This window comes from Chenopodium album, chromosome 11 (genome assembly GCF_948465745.1).
Source record: "Chenopodium album chromosome 11, dcCheAlbu1.1, whole genome shotgun sequence".
Taxonomy (NCBI): domain Eukaryota; kingdom Viridiplantae; phylum Streptophyta; class Magnoliopsida; order Caryophyllales; family Amaranthaceae; genus Chenopodium; species Chenopodium album.
The window spans coordinates 378,669-405,187 of NC_137844.1; the positions used below are offsets into that span (position 1 = coordinate 378,669).

Genomic DNA, 26,519 nt, shown 5'->3' on the forward strand with positions numbered 1-26,519 from the left:
CATTTGACCCTTCCATTATTTATAATATTTTTTCCTTTCATATTATACCTTGAGGCCTCTATTTATATCTATCTCCCTTGCTTTTTCAAATTTTTTATTCCTAACCATATCCAAGTATAAAAATGGGATACTTAAAAAAAAAAGCTCCATAAAAAAATTGGAGGGAGTACGTTTTAATTAAGTATAAGTATAAGGTGTTTTGTTTGAAAAAAAAAAGAGTATATCCGACTTTTTATTAGTCAAGATGGTCCTTCTAGTTCTCGCTTATGTACCTTCGTTGGTACGCTATGGAGTTTATGGTTGTGTCGGAATTCTAGAATTTTTGCAGATTCTTCGGCTTTCCAGCCATTTGATTCTCAGTTTGCGGAGGTAATGGACACACATTCTGTCTTTCTGAACTCGGACGCTCCTGCAAGCACCGCTAATGTTGTGGGCGATATTGGTGGTTCCTCTCCTCCGCCTGGGTTTTACATAGCTCAGCTTGGACTGGGTTCCAGGGGTGTGCTTTACTTTCTTTTCAAATTGATGGGTCTTGGTTCAAAGAGTCCCAACAAGCGGGGATGGGATGGTGCTTGGATAATGATGACCCGTTGGATGTTCGGATCATTGTTAGGAGTAACTTTGGGGTTTGTACTTTCGCCTTGCACGCGGAAGATTTGGCATGCATGTATGGATTACAATGGGCTTTGGATCGAGGGTTTCATTCCCTCACGGATTTTACTGACTCATATAATCTTGTTACCCTTCTTTGGGGGGGATGGCCATGGTAACATCGCTTATCTTTGGCTCATTCGTAAGGTTAAACAGTTTGGCTCAACCTTTCAGTACTGTAATATTCATAAGGCGGATCAACAGCGTGTTCATCGAGCTCATCAAATCGCGGGTGAAGCAGCGGTTACTTTTATTTGCTTTAGTAATTAATTTGTCTCTTTTGTATCCTTTGTCAAATATATATATATATATATATATATAACAATCTACGGAGTGGGTGAAAAATGAATTAACGAGAGGCAAAGAGCTGCACTTGTTTAGTTTGGGCCACTATGTTATATGAGTTAAAGGAGTTTAGTTTAGTTGGTGCTATTGGGCCCTGTAAAAAGGGCCAACCTAGATTGTCATAAGACTAGCTAGATTCAGAATAGTTCATTGTAGTACTACTTTTAAGTTTGAAGTGAAACTAAACCTAAAAGAGTAACCAATGGGTAACCTGTCCCATTAAGGCCTGTTCATTTGCTAGTCTGAAGTCTGAGCTATAACTGGTAGACAACTTTCAATCTTATGGACTTATTTTTAGTGAGCCCAATTGGTTTAAAACACTCTTAGGCCCTGTTCTCTTCACTTTAAAAAATAATATTAAGTAAAAATAATTTCAGTTCAGTAAAATTAATTTAGTTCAGTAAAAATAATTTTAGTTCAGTAAAAATAAGTTCAGTTCAGTAAAATTCAGTTTTCTTAAACAAGATTTATAATAAAAAATCAGTAAAAATAATTTCAATTCAGCAAAAGTAATTTCAGTTCAGTAAAAATAATTTAAGTTCAGCAAAAATAATTTCAGTTCAGTAAAAATAATTTCAGTTCAGCAAAATTAAGGTGAAGAGAACGGGGCCTTACTGTTTTAAAAATTCAATTGACACTATTTAGTCCCATTTTCAAGACAGTTACAAACAAACTTTATTTGGTTAATCACTCGAATAACAGCTCGTCATGAAAAGTTTCGTTTACTCGAAAAACCTTAGAAATACATCATTTTATAATTTTGTCAACAAAAATATCAGTTTCTCCACTTTTTAAAAACTTCCACTTTTTATATGTTTCGTTGTTAACCAAATAAACACTTAATGCTCTTTCAAAAACGGTAAGCACTTGCTACAAAATTAAAGCAAGAACTTTGTTTTCTAATGTGTAAACGCTTTAACATTATCTTTTAGCTCGCTTATTAAAGAAGATGGAAGAGACATAGGGATTTAGGATAGAGAATTAGAGATAAAGACTACCAAATAGTATTACTCATACTATTAAAGATGAGTTAAAGTAAATTTGAAATTGATCACCAAATGTCTGAAGTTATTTGCAAGCAGTAGGAGTGGTGGGTGCAGTTGAGAGTAAGTGCTATAAAATGGTACATGCACCTTTGATTATTATGTGTGTTTCATGAGTTATTTGATTTTTTTTTGGACAAGCATGAGTTATTTGATGTCAATTCACACTAGTATATAAAGATGACTCTATTACATATTTGACTACTTGTCATTAATTTATTAATTATAGCGGAAAATTTCTATTAGGCGGGTGTGTAGTGTTAAATTATTTGCTTGAATGTTATTTGTAAGCACTAGAACTGACGACCATGTTTTTCACGCATACTAGACTTTTCCATTCATCAAAGTAAACCTCACGCACTAGAATCAATATAAGCATATAATGAGAGATTGAGAGGGGCCATAGATTAAGAATGGTGATGTTATATGTTCTTTCTTCTAAGAGGTAAGAGGTTAGTTAACTTTCTCATCACTCGATTAAAATAGTGTTTGGGTCCAATTTAGTCCAATTGGGCCTAGTCATTAAATGATCCAATTAAAAGCCCAAGGTCAAGGTTCAACCCTCCAATTGTGCTAAGGTCAAGATCAGTCCACAAGGCAAGTCAATTGGGCCAAGGCCCACTTCTCCCATATATGCAAAGGTATAAAAGCCATCAATATCACATTTGTACATTTATTCACAAAAAAGCCTCAAGCAATTAATTCTCTTGCATAACTTTCTCTCTCTACACATTGTACTGACTTTAGCATCGGAGGGGCCTTCCTCGGCAACACCCCCGAGGCTAGTTTACGTGTGTTTGCTGTGCAGGAAACCCTCGGCCCAACATCACTTGGACCGAGCCCAGTCTTCACCACTTCTCTGGACCTTCGGCAAGGTCTCATTGTTTTCACCTGAAACAATTTGGCGCCGTCTGTGGGGAAGACTTTCAAAAAATCTTTAAGCCAATTTCATTAGTTCTACCCTAATCTTAGTTCCAATGGCTAAGAATCGCAAGAACAAGAGCAACGGTGCTTCTCCTTTGAGGAAACGCCGAAAATCACTGGGAGGGGATCCCTTAGAACGCCCTACTCCTAGTCCATCTCCTCCTCGGGATCGGAGCCTCTCCGCGGGACCCGACTCTCAAGGAGAGCTTAGGGAGAGATCCGAATCTCCTCTAATTCAGTCCAATCACCTGCCGAATCCACCTCGGTCAAATGGGGACAACCGGTCCACTCAAAGGACCCAATCCCATGCTCGGAGTCAATCTCGGAGCATTCACACCCACTCTCGCTCTCAGCCGAGGATACCCTTGACGGGGCCCAACTCGGAGGAGGTAGTGAGAGCCTTAGCGGTCCTCATGGAAGCCATGAAGGCCCAAAATATGCCGCCTCCACGCGACCGAACCCCTCCGCAAACCAGGAATCAGCGGAGGAACCTCGGCCAGGATGGGGGAAACCCTCATCTTTTAAGGAGCTCGGCGAATGGGAGGAGGATACGTGGAGAACCGAGAGGGAGAGAAACAGGAACTCTCACTTCTTCAGGGAACCTTCCACTCAGCTCACCGCGAGCAGGGCCCATAAGAGTAGCAGTTCTGCCTCTCGGCCAGAAACTGTTCGCCGAAGCGTTCACGACCGTCTCGGCGACAAGGAATGGAGCGTGCACAGACGCCTCTCCTACCCTGCAGCCGAGGCCCAGACCTCCCAGCCAGGGACGAAAACCACTTCTACCTCTCTGAGAGGGCGGAGCGCGATCCCTTCGGCTGGGAATAAGGGTAAGGCTGTGATGCTGCCCTCCAGTTCTCCATTCGAGCAGTGGATACTGGAAGCCCATGTGCCGACGGTTAAAATCCCGTCGCACATTACTTATGATGGAACTTCGGATCCGAAGGACCATATTGCCTCTTACGAGGCACACATGCATCTTTGCCCCAGGTCCGAAGCGACTTGGTGCAAATATTTCCCAACCACTCTCAAGGGGGTCGCGCAAGCGTGGATCTACAAGGGAGTGAAAGAAGGCTCAATAACCGGGTGGAACGATCTGTCCTCCAAATTCAAGAGCAAGTTTTCTACGGCAAACCGCCGAAAGAAGACCACTGCAGAACTCATGGGTCTGCAGCAAGGGGAGGCTGAAAGCCTCCGAGACTATTTGACTCGCTTCAGCAACGAGTCGTCCAGCATTTCTCAGCTGGACCAAGGGCTGACCGTTTTCGCCCTTCAGCATGGTCTCAGAACTGGACCGTTCTCCGACTTCATGGTCATGAATCCACCCATGACCTTGGAGGAGGCACTGAATGCTTCGGATAAGTTCATCCGAGCAGAAGAGTGGAATAAAACAAAAACCCAACCTCAATCTGGGGGAGGGAAACAAAAACAAGCACCCTCGTCTGAAGGCCAAGGCCAGAAGGCAAAGGGAAAGGCGAAAGCCTCAGAGCAATCTTCTGCCAACGAGTCGAAGAAGGAAAAATCTGCTCCTTTTGCGGGCAGATACGAATCCTACACTCCGCTTTCTCTTCCGCGCGCTAAGATTTACAGCGTAACGAAGGAGGAGCAGAGTTACAGAAAGCCGAGACCACTCCCAGAGTGGTATCAGCGTAAAAATAAAAATCAGTGGTGTGAGTTTCATGAATCACCGGGACACAACACTGAGGAGTGTATCCAGCCGAAGGACCAAATCGAGGATATGGTCCGAAAGGGGTACTTGAAAAAATATATCGCGGATCATCGCGAGAAAAAAGAGGCTGAGAAGTCCGAAAAGGACTCTCGGCAAGAAATTGACTTCCCCCGAAAGAACAGCAAAACTGCGGAAGGAAAATTCCCTCCAATCCATGTTATTTCGGGAGGAGCGTGCTCTCGGAGGGAACACAAGCGTCACCTCAGGGCTCTGACCCATCAGGTGAACCATGCTGACATTCAGCCGCCCCAGTCACCGGTGCCGAACATGACGTTCACATCCGCTGACTGCCGGGGGGTGACGTACCCTCATGAGGACCTGTTGGTGATCATCGTCACGGTGGCCAACCACGACGTCAGCAAAGTTCTAATTGACGGTGGTAGCGGAGCAAATATTTTGTTCCGAAAGGCCTACAATCAAATCAAGCTGAAGCCCAAGCACCTCACGCCGGTATCCTATCCAGTATCCGGATTCAATGGGGCTTCAACTTATCCTGATGGGAAGGTTCTACTTCCTGTCACCATCGGTTGCGATGAAGCAGCTAGGAACGTCATGACTGAATTTTTGGTCATCGACGCTCCTTCAGTGTACAACGTGATTTTGGGGAGACCCATAATTCACGAAACCCAAGGGGTCGTCTCAACTTATCATCAGCTGATGATCTACGTTTCAGACGCCGGCTTCCCCGAAAGGATCCAGGGCAGCCAAAAGGAGGCCCGAATGTGCAATTACCTCAAGCCATCCACTAGTCGCCCAGATGACGACGATGAGGATGAGGAGGCGAAAGAAAAAGAAAGAGAGCCGAGCACAAAAAAGCCGAAAGGTCTAAGTGCTTCGGCCCAAGGTTCTGTGCCTAAAGAAAAAGGGCCAGAAAAAGAAAAGGCTAGCTCTTCATCTGAGCTGAAAGACTCAGAGAGCCAGCCGAAGAAGAAAAAGTCTAGGACGTCTGCTGATATAGACAGCAGGCCAGATTGTGAAGAGTCCAGCTCATCAACAATGGACCTGGACCAGCAGACTGAAACGGTTGAGTTGACCGAAGGAGATGCTGAGAAATGTGTAATAATCGGGATGGACCTTGATCCGAGCACCCGTTGTGAACTTATTCAACTCCTTTGGGACAACAGAGATGTGTTTGCTTTCTCGGCAGCTGATATGCCTGGGCTAAGGCAGCTGATATGCCTGGGCTAAGTCCAGACCTCATCTCCCATAAGCTTAACGTCGACCCAACGTGTCGGCCAGTTAAGCAGAAGAAGCGGAATTACTCCGCAAATAAGAACTGAGACATCGCAGCCGAGGTCAAAAAGTTGCTGGATGCAGGCTTCATCGAACCCTGTCAATATCCAGAATGGCTGGCAAATGTGGTGATGGTTTAGAAGGCCAATGGTACCTGGAGAATGTGCGTTGACTTCACGGACCTAAATAAGGCTTGTCCGAAGGATTTCTATCCCTTGCCGAGGATCGATCAGCTAGTTGACTCGACAAGTGGCCATGCCTTGCTTAGTTTCATGGACGCATTCTCGGGGTATCATCAGATTTTTATGCACCCCGACAACCGAGCAAAGACGGCATTCGTCACGAACGCCAGGGTGTACAGTTATAAAATGATGCCCTTCGGATTGAAAAATGCGGGGGCAACTTATCAAAGACTGGTGGATCAAGTTTTTGCCGATCAAAAAGGCCGAAACATGGAAGTCTATGTTGACGATTCAATCGTCAAAAGCAAAAAATCTGAAGACCATGTTAAGGACCTGGCTGAAACCTTCGCCACCTTAAGAAAACACCAAATGAAGCTGAATCTGAAGAAATGTGTCTTCGGCGTGAAGTCAGGGAAATTCCTGGGGTTCATGGTCAGCAAGAGGGGGATTGATGCTAATCCCTCCAAATTCAAAGCAGCGCTCGATCTTCCTGAGCCGAAAACAAAGAGGGACGTTCAGCGGCTCACCGGAAGAATGGCGGCCCTCTCGAGGTTCATTTCCAGAGCTTCAGACAAGGGGTTACCTTTCTTCAAAGCCCTGAAACTTCCAAAATCAAAAGAGCTCGTTTGGGAAGAAAAGCAAAAAGAAGCCTTCAAGCAGCTTCAGGAGCATCTGGCTTAAATCCCAACACTGGCTAGCCCAGTAGAGGGAGAAACTTTGTATCTGTACGTGGCTGTCAGCCCAACCACCATCAGTGCAGTGCTGCTGAGGGAAGAAAATAAAATTCAGCAACCGATCTACTTCGTCAGTCACACTCTGACGGATGCCGAGACCCGCTACCCTCTACTCGAAAAAGTTGCCTTTGCGGTAGTGGTAGCTGCTTGGAAGTTGAGGCCCTATTTTGATTGCCATCAGATAGTGGTCTTAACTGATCAGCCGCTGGAAAAAGTTCTCGGCAAAGTTGAAAAATCCGGTAGGCTGGCCAAGTGGGTTTTTGAGCTCACCGAATTCAGCATCAGCTACCAGCCGAGAGCATCCATTAAGGCTCAGGCTCTAGCGGACTTCCTGGCCAAGTGCTCGTACCAGGAGACGCTAGACGATGAAAAGAAAATCTGGACCGTATTTACGGATGGATCCTCCACCGTAAATGGTTCGGGGGCAGGGGTAGTGATAACCTCTCCCGAAGGCAAATCCTTTGAGTATGCACTCAAATTTTCTTTAAAGGCTTCGAACAACGAAGCTGAATATGAAGCAGCAATCGCTGGCCTAGAATTGTGCATCTCTTTGGAAGCCGAGCATGTCTGCCTGAAAACAGATTCTCAGCTAGTTGCGTATCAGATCGGTGGCAGCTACGGGGCGAAAGAACCCTCCATGATAGCCTATCTTGCCAAGATCAAATCAGTTATTGAAAGCTGAGAACTTTTGAAGTTCAGCTGATCTCAAGGGGTCAGAATGCTCAAGCCGACGCACTCTCCAAACTTGTCAGTTCAACTCTCACTGAGCTGAACAGATCTGTATATGTGAAAGTGCGCCGAGAAAGAAGTGTCGACGAAGCACCTGAAGTGTGCTGCGCTGATCTAGAGCCCAGCTGGATGGATCCCATCCTAGCTTTTAAGCTTCGGGGAGAAATTCCTGAATATAGAATTTTGGCCTCCAAACTGAAGAGAACCAGCTCAAGGTTCATCGTCTTCAGAGGGGAGCTTCTGAAAAAGTCCTTCTCTGCCCCACTGCTGAAATGCGTGGGACCAACAGATGCAGATTACATCCTTCGGGAAATTCACCTCGGCATCTGTGGGAACCACATCGGGGGAAGGACCCTAGCCCACAAGGCATTGAGGGCCGGATATTACTGGCCCACCATGATCTCAGATGCTAAGGAGCTGGTCCGAAAATGTGAAAAATGTCAAAAATTTGCACCAGTCATCCATCAGCCACCTAGAGACCTTCAGCCGATCCTTAATCCACTTCCATTTGCCCAATGGGGGCTGGATATTTTGGGACCCTTTCCAGATGCACCTTACCAAAAAAGATGGTTAATAGTCGGCATCGACTATTTCAGCAAATGGATTGAGGCTGAAGCAGCTTCGAATATCACAGAGCAAACTGTCAGGAAATTTATCTGGCAGAACATTATTACCCGCTTCGGTATTCCGAAGGTCTTTGTCTTCGATCATGGGAAGAAATTTGATAATCTGCCGCTGAGGCGGTACACAGATCAGTTCGACATCAAATTGGCATATTCAGCAGTGTGTCATCCACAAAGTAATGGCCAAGCCGAATCTGCAAATAAACAAATTCTCAATGCTTTGAAGAAAAGGGTTGAAGATCAAAAGTCCAAGTGGATAGAAGAACTTCCAGGAACCCTCTGGTCACTTCGGACAACTGAAAAAGAGGCAACAGGCTATTCACCTTTTGAGCTGGTGTATGGTGCCGAAGCCGTTCTTCCAGTGGAAATCGGCCTTGAAAGTTTACGAGTGCATCACTTCTCGGCTGAGAATGAGAAACTTATGAAGGAATCCCTCGATTTCCTCGATGAAGTTAGAGACTCAGCCCGAGACAGAATGACTGCTTATAAGCAGAGAATCAGCAAATTTTACAACCAAAGGGTCCATGCAAGGCCTCTCAAAATTGTAGACCTTGTCCTTCGGAATGCTGCTGCAGTTCAGAAAGGCCGAATCCATGGGAAACTCTCAGCTGCATGGGAAGGACCCTATGAAATCTATGATGAGCTTCAGCCAGGGACATACCGACTCCATCAGCTAGATGGAACTGAGCTGAAAAATCATTGGAATGCAGATGTACTTAAGAAATATCATGTGTAAACCCTTCGGGGCAGAACAATCTTTGTAAGTACATTTTGAATTATTAATGAAAGGCCCCAGAGCCACTATTTCTGTAATTATTTGCAACTTTTTATTCTTTCAAGTTTTCTTTATTCTATCTACTCTTTAAGGGTTTTTATTCAGCCTCGTCTGAAACCTTCGCCTTCGGGTAACTGGGTTTCAGATCGCTGACAAACTTGTCTTTTTAAAGAACTCTGGTCTTTCAGCTAAAGTCAAACTTCAGTAAGACTTGTTCTCCAAAGACATGAGTCCATGGACAAGTCTGGGATATTGCCTTAACTGAGCCTTGTATCCCAGAAAACCATTATCTGAAACATTGCCTTCAGTTGGCCTTGTGTTTCAGGTATCTATTTTTAAAGATAGACAGATTATCAAGGATAACAGCAACTGTTAGAAATTTTTCATTCAGCTTCGTCTGAAAGTTAAAGGATCAAAACCCAACTCAGCAATCCAAAGACTTGAGTCTTCAGATCACTGGGGGGGGGGGGGCAAGAGGCACTGTCAGTGCAAGTTTATCTTCAGCAGAATTCTTCAAACTGAAAGCTTCATACTTAGCAAATTAAAATAAGGCAAAGCAATGGAAGAAAATGCATCAGATAAATGAGATTAATGCTTGGAAAATGAGCTACAAGTTCAAATGTTCAAAAGACATAATAAAGTATCGGCAGCCACCCACAAGCGGAAAATTACAGCTGCCGAGGTACATACAAAAACAAGAAAGCAGTTTGTACATCAAGGCAAGCTGAAGCAAAAAACAATGCAAAAATTCAGAAAGCGGCAAATCTTAAGTTAAGCGCACGATGACCCGCAAGATTCTGAAGACGACTGCCCAAGTTCCTATGCTTCAGCCCGAGGATCAGACTGATCAGCAGTACTGGGTCCCTCATTGACTTCAGCCCCAGCAGCAGAAGAGGCAGGCTTTGCACTCTACTGAGCCTCCCTTTCCCTTCGTTCAGCCTCCATCTCCTTTCTCTCAGCTTCTTCTTCGGCTTCTTCAGCCTCAAGGATCTCAGCTTCGATTGGAGTTGGATACTTCATGTGAGGGTCTTCGGGATCCTGGATCCATTCAGCACATTTGGACCAGTCCAGCTTCGGCTCAGCATGTAGGCAGACTCTTTGGCATACTCTGAACCCGTTTCTAAAACCCATGTCGTACTCTTCTTGGGTGTAGATGCGGACCTCGAGTAGAGCCTCAGCATCAGCCAACTTCTTCTTTGTCTCCTCCAAGTCTTCCTTGGATTTCTTCAGCTCATCAGCGAGCTTGGAGGAGGAATCTTTCTGCTCGTTCAGCTCCTGCTGAACTTGGGAAGCTTCGGTCTGAGTCTGGGTCAGTTCATCTTTTTTGGCCCTCAGCTGATCCTTAACCTCTTGGAGCTTAACTCTCTGAGCTTCAGCAGCAGTAGCAGCCTCTGAGAGCTTAACTCTCTGAGCTTCAGCAGAAGCACCTCTTCAGCAGCCATTCTACTGGCCTCAAGAGCTTCCAACTTTTGTTGCACTTCAGCTTGTGCGGCAGCTCCTTCTCGGATTCGGCTCTCAATGGCAGCCTTGAATTTGGAGATGTCCACTCCCATGTGCTCCTGAAGGAATTTCTCCCCTTCTATCAGTGAGGGAAAAACTTCCTTTTTCATAGCAGCGCAGAAGGTCTGAAGGGCCTCAGCAGCTTTTTTCTCATATTCTTCACCCATCTGCTGCTTCTCTTCAGCTGTTGCTTGCTTCAGCTTAGCAAGCTTCAGCTCCTCCTCTGCCACTTTCTTGTCGTACTCAGCGGCATCAACCCTATCTTGTAGGGAATCTATCAGCTCTATAGTGAGAGTCTGATTGTGCACAAACTGAAAACAGAGGCACAAGTCAGTAAAAAAAAAAAACTAAACTGAAAAGCTGAACTAAAAAAAAAAAGATAAAGGCAAGGAAGGAGATTTACCTGCATCATCAGCAGTTGATTAGACCTTGCTGGGTCTAGAACTGATCTGCTGGATTCGCCCATCCCAGCAGTGGCCTTCAGCGACCAGATCCTCGCCCTATCTACTTCGGATAGGCCAGCAAAGTTGCCGAAGTAGGCTGCAGCACCTTCTCGGTTCTGACCCCAGATGAGATCCCAGATGTGATATGGAATTGGAATGCGGGGGGCCGAGAAGCCCATTTCTCCAGACTGCAACGTCTGAAAAGAAGGAAAGGATGACGATGGAGCTTCCTGAGCCTTCGATGGCTCAGCTTCTTCCTCCTTCTCAGCAGAGTTAATTATTATGACATCTGCTTCCTCTTCAGGGGTGAGGACGAAAGCCTCAACATCTCTTGCAATATCAGCTGTGAAACCCTCAGCATCGGGCTTCACAGCATCTTCAGCATCGTGCTTCATAGCACTCTCCTGAACCTCTTCCTGGACCCCTCCCTTCGGATCGGGAGTTTTCTGATCCACCTCCATCTCAGGAGGTGGTGAAGGGGTCTTCGGTGGTGATTGGGGTGGTGGCTGAGGAACCCTCGGCGATCCACCGCCTTCCTCAGGTTCCCTTATTTCGATGCCGACGGGCCTCGGCCTCAGCCTCGTCTGGAAGTCGTGAGGGCCGATGATGGCCATCCTTCGTCTTCTTTTGAGAAGAGGATGCTCGTCCATGTCTGACTCTTCAGATTCTACTTGTATTTGATCTTCGGGACGAGCAGGGGCTTTCCCTTCTCTTTGTCTTTTGCTCTCTTCAGACTGCAAAAGACAAGGGGGCAGGAAGAATATGAGTACAAAAAAAAAAAAGAGAAGCTGAAAAGCTAAGTCTAAAAACTCACCGAGGTCTTCAGCAAAGCCCCGTCTTCTTCCTCAGCGGCCCTAGCTGCTGCTGCTGCTTCTTCAGCTGCTCTGGAGGATCCGTCTCCTCCTTCACAAGCTTCGATAGCTCGTGCAACCTCTTCGTCTGTACGAGCAGCTTTGAGCTCCTCGTCAAACAGCTGGCACCAGGGATCTCGCTTTTTCCACCAAGGTTTCTGCCGCTGATAGAGGGCAGAAGCTTCAATTTGAAAGTGAGCTGAGTCTAGATGAACGTCTCGATCCTTCGGCTCAGTGATGGAGGGGGCCCGGGTCAGAATGGTCCTCCCTTGGTCAACGCCGAGACACTCGTAATCTATTCTGGCAGTGACCTCGTTCAGCTCTGAACACAGAAAATGAGCAAAAGTTAGTTCAGCAACATCAAAATGCTGGATAGATTATAAGTGCGAAAGCAAAAAGAAAATAAAAAGAAAAGGCTTCGGCCCCAGCCGAAGGAGCTTACCATCTTTAAACTTTCGGCTGAGGCCGACAACAGCAAGCATATGCTCTTTGAAGACATAATGGTTGTCTGGGAGCCAGGTTGTTGGAATTGTTTTCAGTCGGCCGATCCCCCCTGAGTTATCCATCTTCCCAAAGATACTGGCCTGATGGAGGTTGAGGTCTCCTCGGCCATCGTTTTCCAAGGGGCCCAGGCTGAGCATCTCTGGGTCAGGCTCTGAGAGATATCGGGGGGCGCTGAAGACGTAAGGGTGGTCAGGATCTGTGGGTGCCCTAACCCAGATCCATTGGCCTCTCCAGTCTTTATCTGAAGAATCATTCGGCCACGTTGTCAGGTACTGGGGTCGGGACTCAATCCGATACCACCCAGGACCATGATGTCCATGCCCACTTTGAATATTCGGCACCAGCCGATGAATTTTCTTGAAGCAGTGCATGTTCGGGGTATATTTGAAAAATTTGCAAACCCATAAGTAAGTCATCACCCTTCGGATGCTGACTGGCGTTAGCTAGAAGAGGGAGATTTTGTAGTGGATAAGCATGCCTCGGATGAACTCATCCAAGGGGAACCTCAGCCCATACTGAAGTTGTCTCGTGTACACCCCCACATACCTCGGGGGTGGACGATGGATTCTATCAGATGCTAGGGGCATTCGGTACCAATACCCATCGGCTTCCATTATGCCGTAGTGCAGCTCAATCTGCTCGGCAAACCGATATTCTTCTGCATGCTCTACCCACTAGGGGTAGGGACAGTTCTTTATCATAGTTGAGGCTACCTCAGCATCCTCCCACTCAGTGAAACCAGGGAGGACATCCCAAAGCACAGTAGGGACACCTTCGTCCTGCCCAGAGGTGCTCGGCCCCTCCGTTCCCTCAGGAGGCGCCGAAGAAATTGGAGTCGCTCTGATCCCTTCAGCAGGGTCAGGCCCCACTCTTTGTCCATTCCATGTCCCAGTCCTGTTCCTAGGATCGGGGATTTGCCTTGCTCTTCTTGGAGCACGGGCTTTGCCTCTTACTCCTCTCACCATTGCTAAGTTTCGAGAAAAAGTCGAAAAAAGGGGAAGGAGTTCGAATTCGAAGAAAAATAAACTAAAATCAAAGGAAATTACCTTAATCTGAAGCGGAATTTGCCGATCTACAAGTTGGTAATGACGAATTTCAGTTTCTAAGCTTAATGCTCGGGGAGTTTGCGAAGTTTCGATGCGGGTTCTTGGGTTTTCTCGAGAATTCTGTGTTCGTGTTTGTGAAGAAGTGAGGCGAGATAGTGCGCCTCTTTGATTATATTTCCAGAAATGGGAATTCTGGGAGTCCGCGCTTTAATTTCTCTTAAATACTCCACTAAGTAACCGTTAAACACACGTTCCCTTGGTTAACCGCCCATTATCCGTCCAACTTCCACAATTATCCATCCAGCCGCCGTTATTTCATTAATTGCGGTTTTAAATTCAAATTTTTTGGATTAATTAAATCATTTACTTCCCTCCTTTTTTCTGATTAATTAAACCCGACCCGTCATACTTCCAAATCGGGTCTGGGGGGCAAGTTGTTTGGGTCCAATTTAGTCCAATTGGGCCTAGTCATTAAATGATCCAATTAAAAGCCCAAGGTCAAGGTTCAACCCTCCAATTGTGCTAAGGCCAAGATCAGTCCACAAGACAAGTCAATTGGGCCAAGGCCCACTTCTCCCATATATGCAAAGGTATAAAAGTCATCAATATCACATTTGTACATTTATTCACAAAAAAGCCTCAAGCAATTAATTCTCTTGCATAGCTTTCTCTCTCTACACATTGTACTGACTTTAGCATCGGAGGGGCCTTCCTCGGCAACACCCCCGAGGCTAGTTTACGTGTGTTTGCTGTGCAGGAAACCCTCGGCCCAACATCACTTGGACCGAGCCCAGTCTTCACCACTTCTTTGGACCTTCGGCAAGGTCTCATTGTTTTCACCCGAAACAAATAGTATAAATAAAGTCAACTTGTATGTCAAATTCCTCCTCACAATCCAATAATTCCTTGCAATTCATGATGAATTCATGTATAAATTTCATCTTTTGGAGTTGCATGCACCAAAAAAGAAAAAAAAAAAAAATTCATCTTTTGGAGTTGCATGCACCAAAAAAGAAAAAAAAAAAAAAAAAGAAAAAGGAAGAAGTCCGACAAAGATCGCGAAATTATTATGGGAGGACCAAATTAAAGTTATTTCCATCCACCAAAGTATTTTTAATCAAAATGAAGTATCAATCCATAGGTCAAAGGCTATGTGAAATGTACATTTCAAATATAAATCTAAAATTTAAAATCACTCACCTTCTTGGCTGTAATTGAGAACGTAGGCCATGAACCATCATGAATTACAATACTAACAAATTCTAACCACAACTTTTCACTAAATTAAAGCTTCTTTTTCTTCATTATGCTGTCACCTTGGCTAAGCTAGTATAAGATCATTCTTTCTGTTATCTTATTATAATCACACTCTCCCTTTTGTTTTGAGTAGGATTTATAGTTATTGATAAGACTTTAAGGGAATAATGCTGACTACATACTCCAAACTTGACACGTTCCTGTTTAATCAACTGATTTGTATTTATGTAATGCCAAGGGATGATTATTGTATCATCTATATTTAATTGTACGTGTAACTCGAACTTTTCAATTTTATCCCAAGTATCCTTGTTGAGTTTGACATTGATATGAGCACTTGATACTCAGGCACATACATACCATGCCCGTCTAAGGTCTAACATGAGTATCCAAGTAGTTCAAGTAACGTTAAACATGATATCAGTAGACTAAATGCATACAGGAAACAGATCTTAGACGCAATCCAAGGATCGATGAAATCGACATGTGCAGTTGGGCTAGGATTTCATAGATGTGTTGTTGAGCATAATTAGCTACAAATAAAACAAGATGAAGATGATTAAGAAATAGTTTTACAAGTAACCGAAGTAATATATATGTTAAGCAGTCTTAATGTAATGATTGGATTGATATGGGCAGGTGGCACTTTGATAAAAGTCAAAAGATATAATTGTGACAAATAGAAATTAAAGCCATAGACAGTGGATAGTGGATGAAAGCAAATAACCAAAATAAGCTGCAATGAATACCATAAAAAGAGAAACCAATTGCTTATCTTGTTGTTTTGTTCAGACTAGCTCATAGATTGACGTTGGTAGCTAGCTCACGCTCAGATCGCGCACGTCGTTTAAAAGATCATGACCTTGGTTACTTCTCTTTCTCCCATTCTTATTTTCTTTAATTTCTTCCCGTACAAATATATTTATATATATATACACACTTCATAGTAGCGATTATCAACACGTTATATATGTAGCTCAGTTGTTGTAACGTATCGATGGAGTTTAATTCACTGGGTTTGATTCTAGTCTTTAGTTTATTCTCCTTATTTATTAAATGGAATGCCCATAATATGAGGGAACATACCCCATACGACAAGCAATGCAAGTCAAATCCGATCCAAATCTCTCAATAACTTCTGTTGGAATATATTCTTTTTTACTTTTTCTTAATTGAGAAGAATAATCTTAATTGAGAAGAATAAAATAACTAGGTAATTTAGAACATGCAAACTTATAGAGAGGCCAACACTCCGTTCTGATGTAATCAGCATCTTCATAATTGAGTTGCTTATTGATAACAGGAGTTCACTGAGGTTTTCCTTTCCTCGATCTCGTGTTTTTCTGAGGGGGAGGGGCGGCACACACGTTATATGGCCACTCAGAAGATTTAGAGTTCAATATGAAGCTTTGCTCAATAGAATGAAGTCATTAGATTTTGATCAGACATTCATATCATTATACAGGTCAAGAATTACTATATTATTCCCAGTATTTGCTGGAATTATCATGTGGAGAAAAAGCTGCACGCTTTATGAAAGCAGAGCAACCAAAATTATACACTTTGATTTGTTTAATACAAACACTTTTTTAACACCACTATTGCAACAGGCAGATCTAACACTTCCATAGAAAGAGCTGAAGTTAACAATAAATTACAAATACAAAACTTGAAGCTGTTACTTTGAAGTTGATTCTGTTGAAGGTCCAGGACTCTTTCCTAGTTTTGAGGGTTGAGTTTCTTCAGACCTTGGACTAAAAGGTACATTCCTACCAGATCGCGGACTTATGTGTAATCGAGGACTGTATGATGAAAGATGAGGGCTCTGAATGCCTCTCACCTCTCTTGACGGTGTTGTTGTTGAGCTTGTTACCTTTGGACTGCAAATATGCCTAACCTCACCTCGGCTTCTAGTCACCATTTCATCCAATATCTCACCATCTCCAGCAAATGTAGCTCCTGAGGCCAATTCATGTTCCTGTTTCAGCAAACAATATCAGTATCAGAATTTATATACTAGTATTTGGAATATACATCAAGTAATGCTATATTCTATAAAATTAAAATTGAGTATGATTATTTAAAAAAGGAGTGTTTTGAGTGATTATACCGTTGTAAGATCGAATGCCAAAGCTGGTGACTCCTCAAATTCTGCGGCATCCAAATCTTGAAGGTGTACTCCTTTGAAAAACTTAGGAAGAATGTATTGTCTCACAGGAACCAAAAGCATAATCATAAGAGGGAACAAAACCCCTGCAATTGGGATCCATGTAATTCCAAAGCAGACTAGCAAATATAATGTTTGGAAAATGGTGAAAAGGGCAATAGACTTGAAAGGAACTGTTTCCACAAAAGTTGCATGATAATCTTCAAGAACTCTGCATTTAGGACATATAATTAATTAGGGACAAGAATTAGTTAACCAGTCTTTATACTGGAAGGGAAAAGGAATTGAGAAGCAAAGTAACTTACTTGTATCTTCTACTTGGTGCTGTGAAGAGCAGCAGAATCCTTTCCCAGAACTGGTTGCCTGGTAAGCTTTCAATGGCCATGAAAGCAAAGTAGCCCCAAAGTACCGAGGTTGGGATCATTTTAAGTACAGGCATGGCTGCAACACATCCACCAACCATAATGGATTGTAACAGGTTGCTGACACGCTGCTCTTTAACCTCAACAGGTAACAACTCATCTATTTCCTTCTCAACATCGAACACACTCTCATCCACAGGAGCATCGATATTTCCCATGCTTGCTGCTGCTTGAATAGTTGAATCTTTTAATTCCTTCAGACCCTGATCAAAGAATGAAATTCACTCAAGTAAGCTTCATGTTATCTTGAACTAAATGCAAATAACTAGGTAAAGATCTTAGAAGTTATACTTGAGCTTGAGCTGAAGGCTGCTGATAGATGAGAGGGGTCTGCATCTGTTGGTAAGTTTCTTGCATATTGCCATACAGCTGCCCTAAACTTGCATTCATCCCTATGCTTCTTTTCGCTGCTTGAACAATTCTGTTACGAAGTAGCTGGTGCTTAAGGGTAGCTAGACTTTTTGTATGCATAGGAGACTGAGGGATGACACCATTTGCTGGAGGAATTCCAATAAGACCACACAACAATGTCTGCAAGGAAAGGGGGAAGTCATAGCTTAATACCTGAATTAGAAGAGAAATACTGTAGAGGAGCTAAAAGAAGCCAAAAAGTGTTGGCAAGTAGTTACCATGAATCCCAAAAGGAGCAAATCGTAGTGGAAGGAAGGGGGTTTCCTCAAATTAAACTCTTTCTGCTGAGCAAGTTGAGATGCCACACTGTGATCAAAATAATAGAGCACTGCAATCATTGTTGCTGGGACAATAGCTCCGAATATGTATAAAACAGGAACATCAAGCATATCCTGTTACACCAAGCACTGGTAACTTAGGGTTTAAATCCAATAATATTGTAGTCCGGATCTTACTAGAATTATGAAACAAGAAATCTATATTTGCACTTACCTTGATAACAGTCCAATTCTCATATGCGCCAGGAGACCATGGGTTTGGGCTGAAGAGGCGTCTTGGTATCCCTTGTGGAACACTTTTGGATGGTATGTAGGAAGTAGCTGTCCATACTAGAACCATAAGCGGGACACCATAGTCTGCTATCAAACTTCGGAGCCAACCTGGTAGATAGAAGGGAGTAGAACACTAGAACCATTAACTTTTGAAAGATTTGGTATCATGCTCCACTTTAAAACATCAATGAAAGACAACACATGGTTATCTGATTTAACATATTCAAGCTGAAAATACCATGGTTTTACCTGACCCATAGCGCCATGATCTTGCCTTTCTGCTTCGTAGTGCAGTGATTATAAGTCCAAAAGAGAGGACCAAAGCAAACATTCCATTTGCAAATCTCCATGAAGGCAGGAACTGAGTTGCATTCGGATCTTCCCTCCTGGGTATGTAGAACTCATCCACTAGTCCCTAAACCATTAAAAGCGTTCACCACAAGCTTAACTCTCAGTAAGAAGTGGTACACAGAGTTTTCACAAATAATCTGAACATCTCCAAACCCCACCTTAGCGTACAGCAAGATTAAATATGCAAGGAGGTTGGTGTGTGCATACAATTAATAGAAAGAAATTAAATAACTCAAATTTTATTTTCATATGTGATTATAGGCCCATTGAAGTGGAAGTTTTGGACCACAAAAGTTTAGTTATAAATCAATTAAGTGTAAAGTAGTATAACAGAAAAAGTAGTAGTATATGCAAAATTAGTGACCTTAATGGCTTGCTGCATGAAGAGCATGGCTATGAGAAGGCCAAACAATTCGCCGGCCAAACGGGTGAACCGATTGATGATGGAGCAAGCCCCTAAGATAGCCATAGAGAACAACAAGAGCGATGTCCACACACAGACCCTGTAACATAATTGACAGTCGTTCAAAAAGTACAATTACTCCTAACTACCTAGCTAGCTCCTACAAATGAATTGACTCAATTATTCAGGAGTTAGAAGCTCACCATCCAGCCCAAGCTAAGAAGAGATTCCGACCCAATTCGGAGCGTTCTTTAGCAAACTTAAACATGAATTGGTACATAATTACAGTTGGTTCTGCAACTCCTAGGATCAGCAATGGTTGACCACCAATAATAGAGTGAATAATGCCACAAAGTGCAGTTGATACTAATGTTTGCACAGCTGTTAGAACTCCATCTGCATTTCATATTTTAATTTTATGAATTCTCTCATTCAATAGTCAACCTGTTTTTTTTTTTTTTTTTTTTTTTTCCACAGTTTAGTAAAGAATGAATACCTGTTTCTCTATCAAGCTGTTCCCCAAAGGAAATGACTGGAATTGCAGAAGCAAAGAAAATATATGTGGTAGGAGCTAATATCCTGAATTTATTTAATAAAAGCCAAAGAGAGTCAAACAAAGTGATAATAAACAGAATGTTATGAGCAGAAGAATCTGCATAAAAAAAGAATACCTGTATCCTGCTTTGAATCCACTAGTCCAGTCCTGCTTGTAACACAACAATCTTCCTTTAAGATCATTTTTGATTCCTTGGAATGGTATAAATGTCTCCTCCATTTTTGTTCAAGATCTAACCTTTTTTCCTTTTGCAATTAGAGCATACAAAGTGGATCCAAAATATACTCCAAAAAACAAAGTTAACAATAGTCAACTGATTCAAATGCTTGTAATAATTTACATGATTTTCCGAGATTTGCAATTTAAGTAAACTGAGACCCCCCTTCCTTTTCACTCAAATCTTGAATGTAATGCCAAAAAAAAAAAAAAAAAAAAAAAAAAAAAAAAAAAAAAAAAAAAAAAAAAAACCAAAATATTAGCAGAAGAAATCTTGAATGTAAAGAGGAAACCAAGAACAGAAATTGTATTAACCAGCTGACTTAAGGGTATGTTAATATAGTGATAAATAATATTAGGATTAGGGAATGAATGAATAGAGCAAGTGCCACCAAACAGAAACTACCACAATAACCTTTTTGGGTTAATAAGGTTAAGAGGTGAGTTTCTGAAGTTAGGCTTTGCCCTTAATATTATTAGTTATGAGAGTATTGTGAAGTGAAGGAAAGCTCCAAATATATAACAGCTTCAAAATTAAAATTAAAATTAATAAAAAGAAAAAACAAAACAAGTATAATAAGGCAAGGGTGGGTGAGTACTGAGTGATGAAACTGGAAAAGGTGACAAAGAAGTTGATGAATAAAACAAGCAAAGTGCGGGTCAAAACCTTTTGTTTAAATTTAAAATACCTCACTCTGCCATTATTATAAAGTCATAAGATGCTGCTGTTACATTATACGGAGTACTACAAATAATTATACAATACACATGCATCTAATCTTTTTTTTTTTTGTTTGGCAAACATTTATTCATACTTTAAGATAAAGCTTATGCATTGGAATTAAAATTTCACATACACATGATATGCATAAAATTTGGTGTGCGACAATTTATTTTCCAGTTTAAGGTATTGATAGCCGACGCCAAAATTTTGGAAATATCTTGTTTTATGTTGACCACAGTATAGTTTTTGTAATATTTATACATATATATGCCAAAATACAGCAACAATATAATAGGATCTTACATACTCCATAATCTACATAGTAGTTAGTACTTTAAAACAAAATTCAGAAGTTGATTATTTAACTTTGTTAAACATCAACATTCACCCCCAAGTTTTCGTTTTTTATGTGGCTATAAATATGCCATAATATTGACCTTGCTTATAATTTGTTATATTTAAATTAAAGGCATCACCCACCACTTAACTTAAAAAACACTCGTAAATAAATGAAAAAGGTTGGACAAAGTTATAGCTCCTAGACGGAAGATTCTGATGACATGGGCCTTAGCTTGCCAGTTCAATACAGCTTATTTTGATACATCTTACAATTATACCAGTAGTTGCTGCTACCTTCCCTAACACCTACGGAGTACAATTTTTATAATAGTATAAGTAGTTCCTCTTTAAGTACTCTGGTAGTACGCTATACCCCGTAAAATACATACTCCTGCAATTCTAGCCTTGCTTATCTCCGTACTCTAATGCTCGGAAACTGGAAACAATAAGTACCGCCCGTATTTTTGAATATATATATATATATATATATATATATTTTTTTTTTTTTTCTGAACGACTGTATTTTTGAAGTTTCGAAACACATTAATGAGTGTCCAACATGTCTGAACCAATTTGAATGTTGATCCAAAACGTTTCTAAAATAGATTTGTCCTCCCATATTCGCAAATCGCTATGCATGTTATTCTGTTGAGAACTTAATTCAACATTTATGAAAAAGAGATAGCAGAAGGATTGCATGCATAGATCTATATAACCCCTCTTAACATTAAAAAAAAAAAAAAAAAAAAAAAAAAAAAAAAAAAAAAAAGAGATAGCCATATGTACAGTTCTAGACTTGTAGGCAATCAATCAAACAAAGTACAGAAAAATAAATAAATTATTGTCCTACAACTCTACAAGGCAAATTAGCCTTCATGAAAAAAGTCGGTTGATAAATATATTATCAGTATCATTGTCACGATTGTCACAACTTACAAGAGGCTTATTATTTTTTTTTTTTTGAAGAATACAAAGAGGCTTATTATAGTCAAGATAACAAGATGCATTTTTATGTTATCATATCCTGCTTGGCTACTGCTCACTGGTTTACTGCATCAACTTTCATGACCCTACGACTTTTCTTTTTATCCTTCTTTTCTTTTACATACAAATATACATTGCATTATTGTAATGCCCCCCAGCCTATGAGGCTACGGATTTATAGCCTAGTGGAAAAATAAAAAAACAAAAATTACCAACTAAGAATTATTACAACATATCCTCTTCCTTTACGTTATTTTGTATCATTTCTCTTTAAGCTGTCTCTATAAGTGGTTTTTAATAAATGATCTAAGCAGATTTACCGATTCATTCAATAAAAGTCTTGATAAAAAGGAATGACTGAATTTAAATATTTAAGGAATAGTATTAGTTTAGTACAGTGTACAAGGATATCAATTGTTGGTAAAGTTTTGAAATTATACATACTTGAGATTCAAGACCAGTTTCATCTACTCTACTATCCTTTGTGGCTCCGACTGTAAATAACTACATACTTGTATGTTTTAAGTTTTAACAGGTCAAATTTACCACAAGTTGTATCAAATTACCAACTTGAAATGGAGCATATTATCCATTTTTATTGAACTTGTTTGTACCAGGTCAATAAAAAGACAATAACACAGATAGAAAGCTACCACTACCAAGACTTACTTTGCGCCATTCATTGATACTTAATTGGAATATCAAGCAGGGTACTAATAATGTATACAAAGGCAACTAAGTACTGCATCAAGCCACAAATTACCCTTGCATGAAGTTCCAGGAATATAACACAACACAAGTTGTCGTCGTTAACACTTTAACAGTATAAAATCTTGCCTGAATTCAATTCCAAAGCACATTAACATGACCGACACCACTGCTACGACTCCACAATTCCACAGTACAGAAAAACAAGAAGCTCCAAGGGGTGTAGTTGAAAATCTGGAAACTTTTGGTTGTCAAAACTCAAATCCTAGAATATTCCAGCTGAATTTGGAGCACCTATTCTTTTATCTTTCCGGCATTGTCTGTTAAATGTACTTTATTAAAGAAAGAGTTGAGTGGAGAAATTTTTGTATTGCTCGTGTATTTAAAAAAAAACCTGTAAAGAATGATTAGTTTATTTGCCTACCAAGTGCAGATCATGCTCGTCCAACTAAGATACTATTCCTACAAGCTAAGGCTACATAAATTAGTATTACATAATACATGCAAGCCAACCAAATCATATAAACTTAAATCATGCAGAAACCAAAACAAATAAAGATGCAATACTACAAAATCAGAAAGCGATCCTCGTACTATATGCTTTTTTTTTTTTTTTTTAAAAAAAATTTCTTCTTTCGAATGCAAGTGCTCGAACTACAGACAAAATAGTCTTTGATTTCTGGCTGACAATGCTCTCGATCGCGATCAAACAATATAATTCAATAGTTTAGTCACTTAACATTGTCTGAAAGAAATTTAGCATGTAACAATCATAAAAACTAGAGAAAATCCACCAATTCAGACTTCTGATAGTCCAAAGCTTAAAACATTGAATCTGTCTGTCTGATGAATATGCATCTCCCAAGAGCAATTACTAAGGACTGACCCACTGGGAGGCAATCACAAGTCAACCAGACAGTCTGTTAGTTAATAAATGGAAATTATAATATTGATTAGTTAGCTTAGATTATTTGATTGCCCATTTTTCAGGTTAATGCAATACTTAAGCATCACCAAATTTCAACCTATCTTAGGACTTTAGTCGAATATTTAATATCCCGTATTTAACTATAAAGGTGAAACCAAACTTGGTTGTAAAGCAGCCTATACTAGTAATAAAATACTAAGTAGTACTAAAGTTTGAACTTCACTCCAATTGGCCATTTAGGAGTGTTCATGGCTACTCAAACCCTAATGAGGCTTTGGTAGTATTTAACCATGATAACAAGACTATAAAGTTAGAAGAGTAGTTTTTTTACTGGCTGATAAGACTCATAAGAGTAAGACAGTTAAGTTCATACTCAAACAATATTCATTACCCAGAACATGACATCCTTGGATAACTTTCTTTCCCAACGTGTTACTATAAAGTTGCCTTTAGGTGATAGTTCACTACTCACTAGTACTCTGTCTTTCATATTGTTCTTTCTACTTATAATCTTATCGTGAGACTAAATTATTCGAAGTAGAAAGAACATATTACAGAGGGAGTACCAAACTTAATTGATTAAAAAATTTCTGTTTAGGATTTCCTTAAATCATAATATTTCAAGCTTATTTGTAACAAGAATTTTAGCATTTTCACCACAACTAGTCTTCAAATTGAACTTATCCATTTTCAAGAAATCATATGAAAGTGCAAATATTCAGTTTCTTCCAAAATCAAGACATGTGAATTTCCTCCATATATAGTTAAATTCAATCAAGTTTACTAGCTTTGGTTTGAAGTTGAGGCTTTAAAGAGTTAAGAGCATCATCATCCATGGATAAGAACAAACAAGAAAATAAAGTTGACAGTAGTATTCTAATCTCTCTCATCACCCCCATTATCTACATATTTCTTCTCCCATGGAGCCACAAATCTTATTTGTCCACAACCCTCACATTCTGTTTCTGTTCCAAACGACATCAAAACGTAAAGAAACTGAATGTAATGCTACTGCTATTGTGTGTTGGGCTGTTCTAATCCCTTAGGTGCTATTCTAAGAGACAGGTACAATCTCCAGTAGCTTGCAACCCGCCCCAATCACCATTTTCCTAGAATGAGCAGGTGATCTCTGTATTAACGTATTTTATTATCAAAGACTCATTCTAGGCATTCCAAAAACTAGGACTAATTACGAACAGGGGTACATTCACTTTTACATTGTCTAATTTCAGAACAGGACCTGTGTATATCAATACTATCCCTAACACTTATATATCATACATGCGCAATGCTTTGCAGCAGCCATCTTATTCCACACAAAAACACAGCAACACAAATCACCATCTACAGTATAATACATACTCTGACAAACTAATACTAGAAGAGCAGAAAAGGGGAAAACCCTCCAAATGCAGCCTCTGTTCAACTCATTCATGGTCAATGAACCTTGATCATTTGCCAAATTTAACATAAGATTAAACTAAACTAGATAGGTTCCACTATTACCTTCAGGTCTCCTCATTACTCTAATATCCACGACAATTTTACTGACCATAAATTCATAGCCCCCTAAACTCTCCTATAGTCTGTCTATTCAGTTCAATAACAAATCTTCTCAGAGAAGCTCAAGTATGAACCTTACAAATCAAAAGGATATGAAACCATGAATATCAGTACAATAAGTTCCTATTTTTCCCGTCATTTCAACTTATTGAATCACTGCAAATTTCATAAAATGCAAACCTAACAGGCCCTTGGATCAGTTCAAAATTACTAATACCCAATCAACACTATCAAACAAACAATAATCAACAATACTGTAATAATTTAATAGCACAAAAATGGTCAAATACTAGTTCATATCATTAAATGAATATGAAACAAGAACAAAAAGGGGTTCTGAAATTCGAGATCTAAATTAAAAAAAAAAAAAATAAAAAAAAAATTCCTATGACAAAATGAAAGATTAAGCAGTAAGAAGAACAGCGCCGCCATTCTCCTTGATCTTCTTCTCAGCAATCTTAGAAATCAACTTAGCCTTGACAACAATAGGCTGAGAATGAGGCAAAACACCCTTACCAAGAACTTTGAAGTAACCAAACTGGGTAACATCAATGACAGGAGCCTTGCCTTCCTTGGAAGCCTTCTCCTTGACATCTTCAGGAAGCATTGACCAAAGCTTGTCGATGTTGACGATGGGGCAGTGGAACCTGTTCCTGAGTTTGTGGAAGTAACGCATACCGACTTTGCCGAAGTAACCGGGATGGTACTTGTCGAACAGGATTCTGTGGTGGTGCATACCTCCGGCATTACCACGACCACCGGGATGCTTTCTGTGCTTTCCGATACGACCGTGTCCTGCTGACACGTGCCCTCTCTTCTTCCTGTTCTTCTTCAATCGAGTCGTCATCTCTCTCCTCACTCAGGATTCGAATTCGAGGTGAAATGAGGAACGGCAGAGAACAAATTTTAGGGTTTTCAAAATGATCTTTTTATAGGGGACTAGGGTTTTTTTTAATTGGGTTCTTAGAATTGACCTAGGCTTTCGGATTTTGGATGCTTACCATTGTTACCAACTTCTTCTTTTAATTAGCCCAAAGCCCAAATTTTCTTCTTCTTCCCTTTTTTTTTTTTCATTTTCATTTTTGGGGTGCATTTAGTAATTGGGGAGTCCAAAATTATTACTTGTATAATAGTCCCCAAAAAGGAAAAATTTTTACTTGTATATTTTACTCCATAGTTTGATTAGTATCACATATTTCATATTTAAATACAAGTAATAGTTTGTCAAAAAAAAAAAAAAAAAAAAATACAAGTAATAGAACGATTAAAGGATGGGGCCTGATAATATTGAAAATGGGATCTAGAATGTAAGAAGATACCAATATACCATGGAGTACAATAAACCACCAATACATTATACATACATAGACTTAAATTATGATTTTTTGAGCTATATATTCAAATGCAAGGGCTCACTTGGTATCTGATAAATGGAAGTGAACTAATGATAAGACAGTCTTTAATTATAGGATTCATTGTTAGGCCATGATCACTTTCTTTCTTAGGAATTAAGTAGAATATATTGCACCTAACTCATCAATCTAAGCTAAGCAGTAAGCATGCATGAATTTCTTAATAATGGAGACTGTGGGACTGATAAGATTGCTGATGTAATAGTTCATACTCACAT

The 26,519-nt window shown here is 40.6% G+C and overlaps 1 protein-coding gene and 1 pseudogene across 1 annotated transcript; both read right to left on the minus strand.

Annotated features, from left to right (window-relative positions):
• Positions 1-15,996: 15,996 nt before the first annotated feature.
• LOC145567056 (putative boron transporter 2) lies at positions 15,997-20,242 on the minus strand. The gene is made up of 11 exons (XM_081626283.1): positions 19,543-20,242; positions 19,368-19,450; positions 19,075-19,267; positions 18,833-18,971; positions 18,367-18,532; positions 18,059-18,225; positions 17,785-17,958; positions 17,447-17,686; positions 17,039-17,358; positions 16,677-16,944; positions 15,997-16,544 (listed from the first exon to the last, which is right to left on the minus strand). The coding sequence occupies exons 1-11, from the start codon at positions 19,644-19,646 to the stop codon at positions 16,245-16,247; spliced, it is 2,154 nt and encodes a 717-aa protein (XP_081482409.1). The 5' UTR covers positions 19,647-20,242; the 3' UTR covers positions 15,997-16,244.
• Positions 20,243-25,168: 4,926 nt separating this feature from the next.
• Positions 25,169-25,775, minus strand: LOC145568103 (large ribosomal subunit protein uL15y pseudogene; annotated as a pseudogene).
• Between the last annotated feature and the right edge of the window lie 744 nt (positions 25,776-26,519).

What these genes read in the sequence shown, in the direction of transcription:
- LOC145567056 (XM_081626283.1), bottom strand. Translation starts at nt 19,646, where the DNA reads ATGGAGGAGACATTTATACCATTCCAAGGAATCAAAAATGATCTTAAA. An exon ending in ACAGCTTGATAGAGAAACAG is followed by an intron (nt 19,268 to 19,367) that starts GTATTCATTCTT and finishes TATGAAATGCAG; the next exon opens with ATGGAGTTCTAACAGCTGTG. An exon ending in GCACCAAGTAGAAGATACAA is followed by an intron (nt 16,945 to 17,038) that starts GTAAGTTACTTT and finishes TCCTAAATGCAG; the next exon opens with AGTTCTTGAAGATTATCATG.